The sequence below is a fragment of the Sinohyriopsis cumingii genome, chromosome 2 (assembly GCF_028554795.1).
Source record: "Sinohyriopsis cumingii isolate HCF-2022 chromosome 2, ASM2855479v2, whole genome shotgun sequence".
Classification (NCBI taxonomy): domain Eukaryota; kingdom Metazoa; phylum Mollusca; class Bivalvia; order Unionida; family Unionidae; genus Sinohyriopsis; species Sinohyriopsis cumingii.
The window spans coordinates 40,116,883-40,130,339 of NC_142962.1; the positions used below are offsets into that span (position 1 = coordinate 40,116,883).

Consider the following 13,457-nt stretch of genomic DNA (forward strand, 5'->3'; position numbering starts at 1 on the left):
TCCTTACATCATGCAGTTAATTGAAGCTATTTTGCCTCAGTTTAAACATTCCAACCGTTAACTTGCAAACATTTTTAAAAAAAACTTTTATCAGTTGCCATGACAGACTAGAAGATTTACATGAAATGCATTAAGACACAAGAAAAGTCAATAAGGTTAGTCATAAAATCACTAAGAATAAAATTCTGTGAAGTGTATCTGATGACTATACACAAAACTTAGCAATTGTAATTTGCTAGCAGGCTTTTCATTTCTATCTAGTTTTGTTAATGAATGAAAGTAGTGTAAAATGATTGGAGAAAAAAAAGACTGTTACAATGGTAAAATTTATAAATAAACAGAGACAATATTATTCTGTTTATCTATTTATCATATGACAGTCTGCTTTCAGTCCGTTAAATTGATCTGACCTTGACCTGTACAACAGAAAACTCTTGCATGAATACTCACAGGTAATATTCCAAATTATCTTACCTCAGAGCAACTGACTAAATTTTTTTAACGCAGATTAAATACATCAATTTATTCACAATAAAAGAAATGAAAAAATAACAGCATTAAATTAATAAGAAAACAAAGAAAAGTAAAAACACAAAAACAAATTATCAAAGTGTTTAAATATAACATAAATTTTATTAAAAATCATGTTTTGGAAAACTTGGAAATTATGGACAAACATTTCCAATTCACTGAAACCAAAATGCAATGAAGTAGTCAGGAAAGGTTCCCTATAAATGATAAAACAAGAAGAACTATGAACAAGTAAAAACTGATTTGTGTTTATGTCTATTTAATCCTAAGCTTGGTTTGAATGGTATACTTCCAGGGAAACCTTGCAATAAAAATGTACTTTACAGATGGTACAGCCATACACAGTGTCTGTTCTCTGACCTCTTGGACAAAGAACAAAATTATGGAGCAAGTTGATCTCTTCCAGGCTATGAGAACAAGAACATGGTGCAGGTTGATCTCTACTTGACCATGAGAACAAGATCACAGTGCAAACAGTTCTCTTCCTGGCTATGAAAAATGACCATGGTTCAAGCTGATCTCTTCCTGGCTATGAGAACAAGATCATGGTGCAAGATGATCTCTTTCTGGCCATGAGAATAAGATTACAGTGCATTTTTTTTATCTTAATGGCCATGAGAACAAGATCAAAGTGCAAGCTGATCTCTTTCTGGCTATGAGAAAAGACCATGGAGCAAGATGATCTCTTCCTGGCTATGAGAACAAGATCATGGAGCAAGATGATCTCTTCCTGGCTATGAAAAAAGACCATGGTTCAAGCTGGAGAATAAGATCATGGTGCAAGGTGATTGTAACAAGATAACCAAGTGGGATTTCGGATTCATAACAGAACACTTTTGATGGTAACACATATACAATGTTTAATGATAAATGACTTGAATGAGAAAATAATTATGATTTATGCATACGTATATAATATCCAAATATTGGATCAATTAACATAATCCACATGAACTAAATAATAAAAATACAAATAAATGACTTGACACAGTACAAGCACAAGGGGTGAATGATTCACAGTGATTTCACAATGAAAGAACAATGTTTTTTTTACTCAAAAAGTAAAACAAATGTAGTATTTTACTCATTTAGTAAAATGTATTCGCTCAAACAGTGAAATTATATAAACAAAAGGGACAGATATACAAATTATCTTTACAGTCCCAAAAATACATTGGGTTTTACAAACCCCCAAAATTAGCCCATGGCTAAAAGATTACATGTATGGAGTTAACACACTCCGTCACCAGCATGCTCAGCTACCAGTCACACTGGCCAATGAAGCCGTCAGTATTCCAGGTTGGTCAATCAAGCAATCAGCGCCCACCAATCTCTGTCAACAATACCTGATCAACTGCTATTCAACTTGCAAAACCTTTTATTCAGCTCTACGGCTGCTATGGTTGACTTCTGTGGTTAGCTCTGCAGCTGGCACGACGTCAACTCCCATCACTCATTTAACTCAGATCGCTCAGGTCACTCGGGTCAGCTTAAAATACATCTAACACCGTGAACTATGCATGGCACAGGCATATACAATGCCAAAGTGGTTGCATTAACAAGACTTGCTATCACACCTCATCCAGACTTTCAAACCACACCTAACTGACTTGCACTGATTGGCTGCAAATTTGTCCTTGTAAGCAACCATTCCCTCATCTTTTGATTTTGTTTCTGCCTGAAAAAGAACATATTTACCATTTCTATATCATCATGATTATTGAATTTGCATATAAATGTATCATTTAATGACAGAGAAAATGGGAAATACAGAGAAAGCTAATGTTCTAGTAAATTATATCTTTCCAATAATGCTTACCTGTTATCACATTACATTAGGAGGAAAGACAGATAATCACCTTTCAGCTTACATATTATATATACAAAGGGAACCACTTCTTACAGATTAACTCCGCTTTCTACCTTCTAAGTGCTATGGTGATAACCATTTTAAACCAGTTTTTAACTTCTGCAACACCTTAAAAGAAGGGGACCTGAGTGGCCGAGTGGTCTAAAGCACTCTCCAGTACGGATTACTGCCATCTCACCTCTGTCTGCATGGGTTCGAGTCTAGGATTTGGCCAATGTGTGTATGTAAAAAAGCTTGCCAGTAGCTTCTCATGGGTCGGTGGTTCTTCCCCGGGTTTTCCAGGGTTATTCCTCCACCATTAATACTGGCTGCCATACATAGCCTATTGTGTGCTGAAAAATGGCATTAAACCCCACAACAACACAACCTTAAAAGAAGCTCGCTTTTGTGGGGAAGGGTGGGAGGGATTATTTTTAATGTGATCAAGAAAGTATCATTGAAGAAACAAAATTTACTAAATCAGATAAATTACCTGATCATATTCCATTAGGAGAATAGGAGAAAATGCTGAGTACAATACTTCTACGTGTGTCACCCAGTGGAAGCATGATTGTTCTGCTAAAGCTATATCCCAAATTATGGCATTACATTCAAGGCAAGGTTCATATTTTGTGAGCTGAAATCTTAGTGTACTTGATCCTGTCAGAGTGCAGAGAATACTGATTTAATAACCCCCTTGAGGCAGTGGCCAGCACTTGTGGAGTTAAGTCTTGCAATCCTGCCTTAAGCAGTTGGGATATTCTTGGGTTTTATGGCACTCCTCACGTTTAATGCATGGATTCATTAAGTAATAACACGACACAAACTGATGGGAAAACCCCTATGCTGTAATCCCAATTTCATATCTTTACTTGTACAAAATACTAACATCTAGTGATATTAAGAACTGGCCTTCCTAGTTAAGCATATGACCAGACAAATGTGTGTAATGCAGAAACAAATACTGTTTTAAATTCCTTGGCTATAAAACATACACCCCACCCTGCCACACACACACGTCCCATCCATTCCCTGTCCAATGTGTTATGTATATGTAATTAATTATTTGTTTGTTAGTTTTAATTTTTTTAAAATTTTATTACATGATATTGTAATGTAATATTGTTTACTGGATTTGACATTGTCCAGAAATTCAATTCAGTTGTGTTTGACATGACAGTAACATTTTTTTAATTATAAACAACTAATAATATTAACACTGTATCTAGTTTCTGACCTTGATTCAGAACCAGTGATAGTTTTCGTAAACAACCTTTTTTATTTTTTTATTCTTTTTCTGAGTAAGTAAGAATTATTAAGTTAAGTCAAGGTCATACCTGGATGACATGACATTTATCATGTAACAAACTTCTATTTCTTCCAGAAGAATGATTTCTTGACCCCCATCTGGGAATCTGTTTTGTGTTTTAGTTAGTCTTATAACTGATGTTATGATGAAGGATTGTCAGTTGGGCTCCATACATATGTTGTGACCAGTTTGAGTTGAAATTTTATTTTATTGAATTTCAAGTGATTCTTAAGTGCTCCTACAAAATTCTTGAACAAAGACATTCACTGAAATTTATATGGAATTCAAAACTGGAATAATATTTTCTGTGATTCAACAAGAAACTGATGACATAACAGCACTTTGTAGGTTACAACATACATCATCATCTTCCATACTGGATTTCAATGGGATTTGAACACGGTTTCATTCAGGACTTTTTATTACTAGGACTTCTATTTTTTAATTCTTGGATTATTTTTGGATTTGATTTATAAAATCATAAGTTCTTTTATTCTCATTTTCAATTGATATTCTAGGGAGAAATAAATTATTTGTTAAATTTTACAAAGCTTGTTGTCTTCACTCTTTTCTGTCACTTTTTGTAAGAGCCTAGACTCGTAACACATAACAGATGGTATATAAAATTGCCTGGTTATGGTATATATCCCTGTGGATCAACTACATGTACATGTGTGCATATACACATGCAGAAGTTTACATATTGTTCCGTAGAGCTGGGTACCATGACAATTTTTACCATGGTAGTTCTTAACATACCATGATAAGTACCAAGGTATACCACAAATATTTTAGGAACCAACAATTAGTTCTGGCACAGGGCTCTGACATGTTTTTTATTTTTAAAAATCATATCAATATCTCAACAGAAAAACACATCTTGCTCTGATTTATTGCAAATTAACACCATATTATATCCATTATATTACTTGAATGAATAAGAATTATCTTCTAATTAAAAAAATCTCTAAACACAAATGAAAATCTCAGCCCCCGTCCTCCCATAAAATTTAAAGTCTCAGTATCTTATAGTAAATGAAACTGCCATGTGTACGTTAATTGTATAAATTGTAATCTACAAACAGTAACTAATGTGAGCTCTCATTGTGCTGACATTAGTGAGCATGTTTATAAGAAGGTACTGTTGATACTTAAGCCTACAATTCACTAGCCACATTATTGATATAATTGGTAGTGAAACCTTGAGTGGGATGCCAACACCTGGGCAAGATATATTAGAACCATTAACCATATAACCCACTTAAATATTCAGTAGCCAGGGCTTCAAGCTTCTCATTTCTGCATTCTATTATCTGCACTAAACACTTAGTAATTAACGCTATGACCCCTGTTTGTTTGAATAATTACAGCATGAATAATTGTTAAGGAACAATGGGTCATTTTTATTGGAAATGCAGTATCCACTGGTCAACTAACTGCATGACAATCTATAACACCACACAGCCACTTGCACATTCTAGTTTTTTGGTTTTATTTTATATATAATTTCTACATAATTGTGAACAACCTTTATTAGTGAGATTAACATTAATGATAAGCAATTACTGAAATTAATTGATTTTAAATTCGGATGAGAATAACATTAATGATAAGCAATTATTGAAATTAATTGATTTTAAATTCGGATGAGATTAACATTAATGATAAGCAATTACTGAAATTAATTGATTTTAAATTCGGATGAGAATAACATTAATGATAAGCACTTACTGAAATTAACTGATTTTAAATTCGGATGAGAATCTTTTCTTTTCTTTCAGCAACAATTATACAAAGATTGTACTGAAGAAAAACAGAAAAGACTTATTGACTTTTATTGCTCATAGTTAAATAACAACATTAACACTAATCAGGTTTTTAAAGAACTGACTTCTTTCAAAACTAAGCTAAGATGAAAGGGCAGTGATTGACTACTGACACATCTGAAACAGTAACAAATTATAGAAACTTTGAACATTTTTTCATATCAAGAAAGATGCAATCATGAGACAATTTTTCCTCTACAATGCATCACATCTTGCCAAATTATTAAATCAAACTCTTGTTTATTTTGGCACAAAATCTGTGCTTCCTCAAGAAACTGGTGAAATTACTGTTCAATCTCATGAGCAATGCTATGATCATGTTATATCTGAATTCATAAACGATTTCTTTCCCAAAGTGATAATTAACTTTGTACACATTTATTTTCATACTTTGGAGAAAAGAAACTTTATTTCTTTGCAAATGAACAAATATATGAGTTTCGAATTTTTCACAAATGAACAAATATACGAATTTCAGGAGCTATGCCAGAATTGTGTTATTTGCAGAATTCATGTGATAACAAAGCACGTTATAGCAGGGTTACACTCTGCATGAAGTTTCATGGAAATTCTCATAGTTGCTTAGAAGGAAAAGAAACTTGTGCTAAAAGATGGATGGAGAATGGATGATGGACGACAGATGAATATGTAAGCTCCTCTGTTCTGGCGATAAAAATGATTTATGTACTTTCAGATCCTTTCCTCTCATGTTTTGTTGAAATATATAGATTCATTTTCAAAAAATGACATGTTAATCCTAGAAATATTAAAAAATAATTGCTAAAATTCTAGCATAAACATACTTGCCAATAAATGTGTTCATCTTCCAAAGGTCAATCCAAAATTTGTCCTGCACCTTTTCTTCTTGTTCCTGTGCATCATATAAGTTTGTCTTCTCTACTATGGTTTGTATAGCTTCCTGGGGAAAAACAATGAGAAGAAATCCTTTTCCACAGCATCACCACAGACTGTACACGTAGGGACAGTCTCTTCTTAAAAGGATGTAAATCAATATCTTCCAGTTTGGTTCATCATCATCACTTTTGCTTCTGATTTTCAAGTCACCACCTTTTTCAACATCCGATAGTACATCAGAATTCACACTAAGGCATCTTGAATTTCATTGGCTGCATTATCATCAGCAATTGTATCCGTAGGATTGAAACCAGAAAATTCAGAAAAGCCATCACTGTTTGCAAACCTATTGGCAATTATGTCCCATTCCTGGTGTGCAGCGATGATTGTCAATGTAAACAACAGGTGGGTCTTCAATGCATACAGCTCCTGTCTGCTCTTATTTCATTCCTTAGCTATCAAAAGACCCTGATGAGTAGCTGAATAGCATGTGCGTACATTGTAATGGCATGTACAGCAAAAATAAATGAAACATCTAATAGGAAAGCAGTTTATAGCATGTAGTGTGAAGTGCATAAATATGTGTATAAAACTGGCAATACATGTTACCAGAGTGCAGAACAGACATCAGTATTGTTCACACTTTGCATTTTGGCTGGGGACATAATTAAATCAGGGACAGTTGCACAGACGGGACTGGAAAATAGTTAATCCACTTGTGTATGGTATATCACTTACATGGAAATAAATCTAGTATATCAACATGCTAATTCATCACAGGATAAATTTGTATAAATTAATTCTGACATAACTATTGATCATCCCAAAAATCTCTAATGTTTAAAAAAAACTTTACTTACTCCTGGCTTGCTTTTCTCCTTTTCCTCAAAAATCCACCTTCAGGAAAAAGAACAATCCATTTTTTATACGTTTTTAGATAAACCTCCTGGAGGTGTTTTTGCAATTTCTCCATCTGGGCAGATCTTACTTGCTTTCCCTGAAAAGAATAAATCAAATTTTCAGAAAAACAGAGGCTGAGATATCATAAAGACCAGACTCTTATGTTAGCAATATTTCATTTTGTATAGGTCTTACAATAGAGTAACTTTAAGAAGGAAAAAATTAAAAATCCACAGTTTCCTACTTGTGAACACATAAAACCAAAACACACTCACCACACTATCTCTCAGATACAGCCCTCCCGATCTATATTTTAGACATAAAATGGTTATTAGTAAATACTGTCTACCCAAATACACAACTCCCTTGATAAGTTGTTGTTGTTGTTGTAGGGTTTAACGCCATTTTTCAGCACACGATAGGCTATACATGGCAGCCAGTATTAATGGTGATGGAAGAACCCGGGAAAACCCCGGAAAGAACCACTGACCCACGAGAAGCTACTGGCAAGCTTTCTCACATACCCATATTAGCCGAATCCGAGACTCGAACCCACGCAGACAGAGGTGAGATGGTAGTGATCCATAATGGAGAGTGCTTTAGACAACTCAGCCACTCAGCCCCCCCCCTTGATAAGTGCATACAAAGCAGTACAAATAGTCTGCAATATACACATGGGTTCAAATTACCAAGGTAACTGAAAAATGTAATGGACATAAAAAATTAGATGGTGATGGGGAAATGGCTGAGTACTTGTGTATAATCATAATGGGAATAATTGTTGTTTAGTTGCCTTTTCTAAATGAAGTTATTCACTTATTCTATACATTAGTGTCATTTCCAAGACAATCAATTTATTAAAAAATTGTTAAAATCATTACTCCCAATAGTTTCAAGAATATTATGTGTGACCTGCAAAAACTGGGTATTAATCACTTCTTCTAACATGTTACTGATACACTGTAGTTTATGTTGATTCAGAACAAAACTCGATTTTTAAAAGAAAACAATAGTTTTTTTTAGAACTGACAACATTGATACTTGATGTTCTATTGTTACTGTAGTAAAATATTTAGGTCATGATCTCTTTGCAAGTAATCATCCAACTTCTGATGATTCCAGAGCAAATGTCTTAGTGCCATTTGGAGAATGTTATGCTCTCTATAAACTTGCCTCTCCATAATAAACTTTTCTCTAAAATAAAGCTTTCCATACGTGGAGGACCCTTTCACTTGGTTCCCTTGCTAACCATGATCACATTTGCAAAAGATGTTGATTAAACACTGATTAATGTCCATGAGTTGCTTCCATGATAATATTTAACAAGTGTTTGATTGCTGTTAACCTTACTCACAACCATTACCACATGGGAAATATATGCATGTCTTTCAGCAGTTTTTACTCAACACCATGACTTGATTTGTTACCAAATTATGCATTCAACATGATAATACATGGCAGTTTTCCTTTTAACTATTTAACAATGTAACCATCACAATACAGTTGGCACTAAAATTAGCTCCTCACAGAAACACTCACAGGCATTGATAAAATGGTCAATTAACTTCTTTATATTTGACTACAAGATGGCGCTACTGCAATATCTTGTGAGTCAAAACGAACAAGAAAGGAAATGTTCAAGGCATGTTTCTCAAGGAAACAGACTTTGTTCATGCATTCCGTATCAAAGTAGGTGAAATGCTGCAATGTGAGAAATATGTTTTGCCCTTGCCGACATGGAATTCACGTCTTGACTTAGAATATAACTTGCCTGGTGTTTTTCTTCAGCATGTCATCGACGTAGGTGAAGTTAAATATGTCGCGATGACCCTGGAGTGAAACACTACTATTTCCATAAATCTCATGAAGATGCAGACACTGATTTTAACACCAAGAGGCAGTGCCCTGAACTGGTATAATGTATCAATAAAGAAACATCAACCACCATCCCACTGGCATTTAGAGCCAAACTTGGCATCTTCATTTTGAACCATGGTACTTGTATTAAAAGATTAAGACACCTCATGTGTATGCCTGGCTGAAGTGTGCAGCTTTTGTTACCCAAAATAATGTTGGATAAAATCCATGATTTTGTGTTCAGAGCAATCTCTACACCCTCTTTGTAAACAACATGGAAAACGGAAGAGGGGCACCAACAATTATCTGCAGGCTCTCTGAGACTACTTGCTGGATATATGGATTGCTGAAGGAAAGTATTTCCATTCCAAGGCAAAGTGGACCAGGATGCAAGACAAAGGTGGCATGAACATGGCATCATTTCTTTTATGAATTAGGCTGACCTCAGGAGACAGTGTGGTGAAAATAATGCCCTTTTCTCTGCTTCTTGCAGTCACTGAGAACCATGTTTTCTTTTACTGAACATAGGGCATGTAGGACCCCAATGGGAGTGCCTGAGAAGGGGGTTCCACCTGTTTCTCTGCTCTCTGTTCTAGAACAAGGCCTTAGGAACATGATGTTGGGCTGGTGCAAGATGCACATCTCATTTGAAGAGTTATATATTCACTAACACCGTTAAGACACTGGCAAGTGAGAATTGTGGCACCCTGTTCAGAATATGCAGCATATGTGAAGCTGATTCCCAATCATGTCCATTGGGAATATCAGTGAGTGAGGCAAGGTTATGTTCAACTTGCTGGAATATAGTCATGGATACCAGCTCAGACTCAGAGCCAATTGCAACAATGTTACAAACAACTGACTATGTGAATGAAGTGCTTCCAATCCATCTGTACTGATGAGAGTCTTGACTCAGGACTGCCTTGTCTCTGTCAACTGCTGAGACCTCTGTATGACAAACAGGGATGTGTGTCTGAAAGTAAGCCTTGTTATAGTTGGATGGCAGTTGTTGTGGTGGGAAAAGGGTCTATTGATTCAAGGGTCCAGAAGCTGCCTCTCTAAACAATGTAATAAGTCTGTGACTCAACCAGACTGTGGTAACTGTTTGAATGTCAGCTGGTCCTTCTTTGCCAATAGATCAATCGATGCTGGAACTTTGCACATTGTTGCTGATCTCAATCTGCAACAATGTGCAGACAATTTCCTCTACTGAGGCACAGGAGGCTGGTTCTCTTCTAGTCATCACTGAGTTGACTAATCATGATGGGGCTTTTGGGAATAAGTCATTGTATCCAAAGAAATTGGGTGCAACAGATGCCCCCCCCCCATGATGCTTGTGACAGTTTGTCAACACTGATGGCGACATTACATAGAGTCAATCCTAAATGAAATCTTGTAATTTCAAGATGATTGCCGACTGTAGTGTCAATGGTCTGGACATGGTGTTGGGAACATGAGAGTTTAACTTTGCCCAAGCCTGACAATGAGCCAAAATGGATCGATACTGGCACCAAGTCTTCATGGAGCCAACACAACTATGGATCAAGGCTATGGACCAACCTGGATCAATAATGGCACCTTGGCACCACTATACTTTAGTGGCCATGGACTGGTATAGATCTGTGAACCAGCATAGTTCATCATGGTACTATACTGCACTAAGACCATAAACTCTTCAATGTCAAAGCCAGTATTATGGTGTCAGTATGTGCAATCTTTGGTCATTGTAACCAGTCCGCTCTGGCAAAGTGAAGTCCACATTGGCTTTGGTGTTGACCATAACCAATCTACATCTCATGACATTGTCCACACATGACAGAGCAGGACAATTTTTCTTGCTTTCTGCTGCTGGGTTCATCATGCTAACATGGATTAGGGAAATACTAGATCACTGTAAATGGTCCCTTCCAGCATCATTTGAGACTGTGATGGACCTGGTACTGACTGTTTCCAAGTCTAATGCCAATGTTGGTTCTGATGGGCTGTATTACCTAGTTGGAACTGGTCCATTAACAAGGACTGTTCAGCTTTGCATCATACATGTACTAAAATGGTAAGATTGACCTCATTTTAAACAGTGAAGTCTCTGCTTTCAATATTTCTGCCAAGAAATATTTGTTTACTGAGACATCAGTGGTGGCAATACTAATGACGTTATCCTCCTTTCTGATAGTGTTTCTTTACCTTCCCTTTATTCCAAGTTTGCTGACTGACAAAGAATGCAGCCCTTATATTCCATGTCCAGTATGTGCAGATATCAATATATGATTTTAACAGCAACCCTTACATTTTTGCTTAAGTCTTTTGCAATCAAACTGTGTAGTTCTGCACATTGTGTTGACACCTGTAAATACAGAGCAAAATGAAATCCTTAACAGGTGAAAAATCAGTCAAGCACCACATAAAACTTCATGTAAAGAAGCTGTTAGTGATCAACACAAATGTCTATACAAAGTATATGCATGTTTGGTCTGTAATATTAGACAGTATGTGATTGAATTCAAATGTTAGGTCAAGTATACATTATTTGGAATGAACATACTACTACCCAAATAGTACATTACTCAAACGGTACAGACATGTATATTACAAGACAAAGTTAGACTAATAATGTGAGAAACTTAGTCTCAGATGGGGACACATTGTGAACAATTGGTCTAAGGCACTTGCCTTTACAGATCACCAATATTTCACCTATGCTCGCTATTTTGAGTCATGGACCAACCTACATCGGTATGTGAGAAAGCCTGCCAGTAGCTTCCCATGCATTAGTTGTTCTCCCTGGAGGACTTCCCAGGCTTTTTGTCCACCAATAATACTGGCTGCCATAAATGACCTGTGCACAGAATGGTATTAAACCTGAAAAATCGCAAAATCACAACTCTTTCAAATAGAAAAGAGCAAAAATTACAATGCAATATAGACATAGTATACTTCCCTTGTATTGGAACACTCTTCAGACTCACTTCCAATGTAAAAAAGAACAAAATCATATGAGGTTTCTAAAAGAGCATGCTTCCTAGAACAAGTGGAAATAGATAACTGAAGTTGGGATGGGATTCGGCAAGATGGAATTTGGCACAAATCCCTCTATCCACAGGGTGCACACTCTTGTCCAAGTTCCATCAATGTGAGCAGACCATTGTTATGACTAAAATGTTCACTTAAAAAGGCTGGATTTGCATGGTAGTATCTGTACTCCTACAGTACTATGATCAGATAACATATCTGAAGAAACAATGCACATTTTTACACCCAACACAAGCCCACCGCCTCACCCAGCTAGTATTATACCCAGACCACCAATCAGGGCAAGGTACTTGCTGCCCGCCAAGGCATAACAGTCTCTACTGAGGGTACCATATTCACATGGATACCATTTTCACAAGGATACCATATTCACAAGGGTACCATATTCACAAGGGAGGGCATTTTGGTACACTCCACTGGAGCTTTTGAGACAATATTTCCAGTACAAGTGAAACAGTGGGGTAAATGAAGCCAAGATGATGCTTAAAATGCATATGTAGAATGTTGCCATATGCAAAATATTAAACCTCAGAAGATTTATGATGGTGCAGCCATAAAGGAGATCAGGACAAGCCCCGGTGTCTAAGATAGGGCATAGCATAGTGCAGTACCCTCCTAAAACAGACCAGGAATAATGCAAGGGTATTAACGTTTCTGGTGTTGCATCCATGATCAGAACCTCCATTGTTAAAACTCATCCATGATCCTTATGAAACATCAAAATAAATTTGATCTTATGTAGATAGGGTTTGGGTTACAAGCAAGATACACTATTACTTTTGAAAAGATTACTTTGACAACCCATTCCTGTCCACTCCTTCATTCAATACTTACTCAAAATATATGCCAATTCAAGTCGGGTTGATGACAAAATAAACATTATTTTATGTCATGGGCTATATTAATGGGTAGGTATAGTTACTTCTGCTCTGGCAACAGGTCAGTTCAGAGAAGATTACAGTTTTAGGCCAAGATCATACAGTGATTGGGTCACTCTTTTATATTTCTACAGCCCTATGTGTTCAGCAGCCGTGTCCATGCTACACCAGACATTCCAACTTTTATATACAGAATATACAGCAAATCCCCACTGTATCAAAACGTTGGTTTCAATACTAGTCCATTCAAAAGACTGTAAATACAATTTAAGAACCAAAGTTTTCATTCAGTACATAACTGACCTACTAGTACCACCTTGAGAATAAGAGGTGTGTTTGTTGCACCAGGAATACCAAATAAATTTAGAATTGGTGAAATTACAGTAAAATTCTAACAATTTTAATGCTTTATTTATTTGAAA

At 36.0% G+C, this 13,457-nt stretch overlaps 1 protein-coding gene across 1 annotated transcript in view; it reads right to left on the bottom strand.

Annotated features, from left to right (window-relative positions):
• The window catches only part of LOC149804696 (acyl-CoA:lysophosphatidylglycerol acyltransferase 1-like), a 41,462-nt gene that overhangs the window by 13,913 nt on the left and 14,092 nt on the right, over positions 1 to 13,457 (bottom strand). Inside the window, exon 4 of the mRNA XM_089933276.1 lies at positions 7,231 to 7,367. Within this exon, the coding sequence (XP_089789402.1) occupies positions 7,231 to 7,367 (137 nt within the window). The remainder of the gene's footprint in view (positions 1 to 7,230; positions 7,368 to 13,457) is intronic.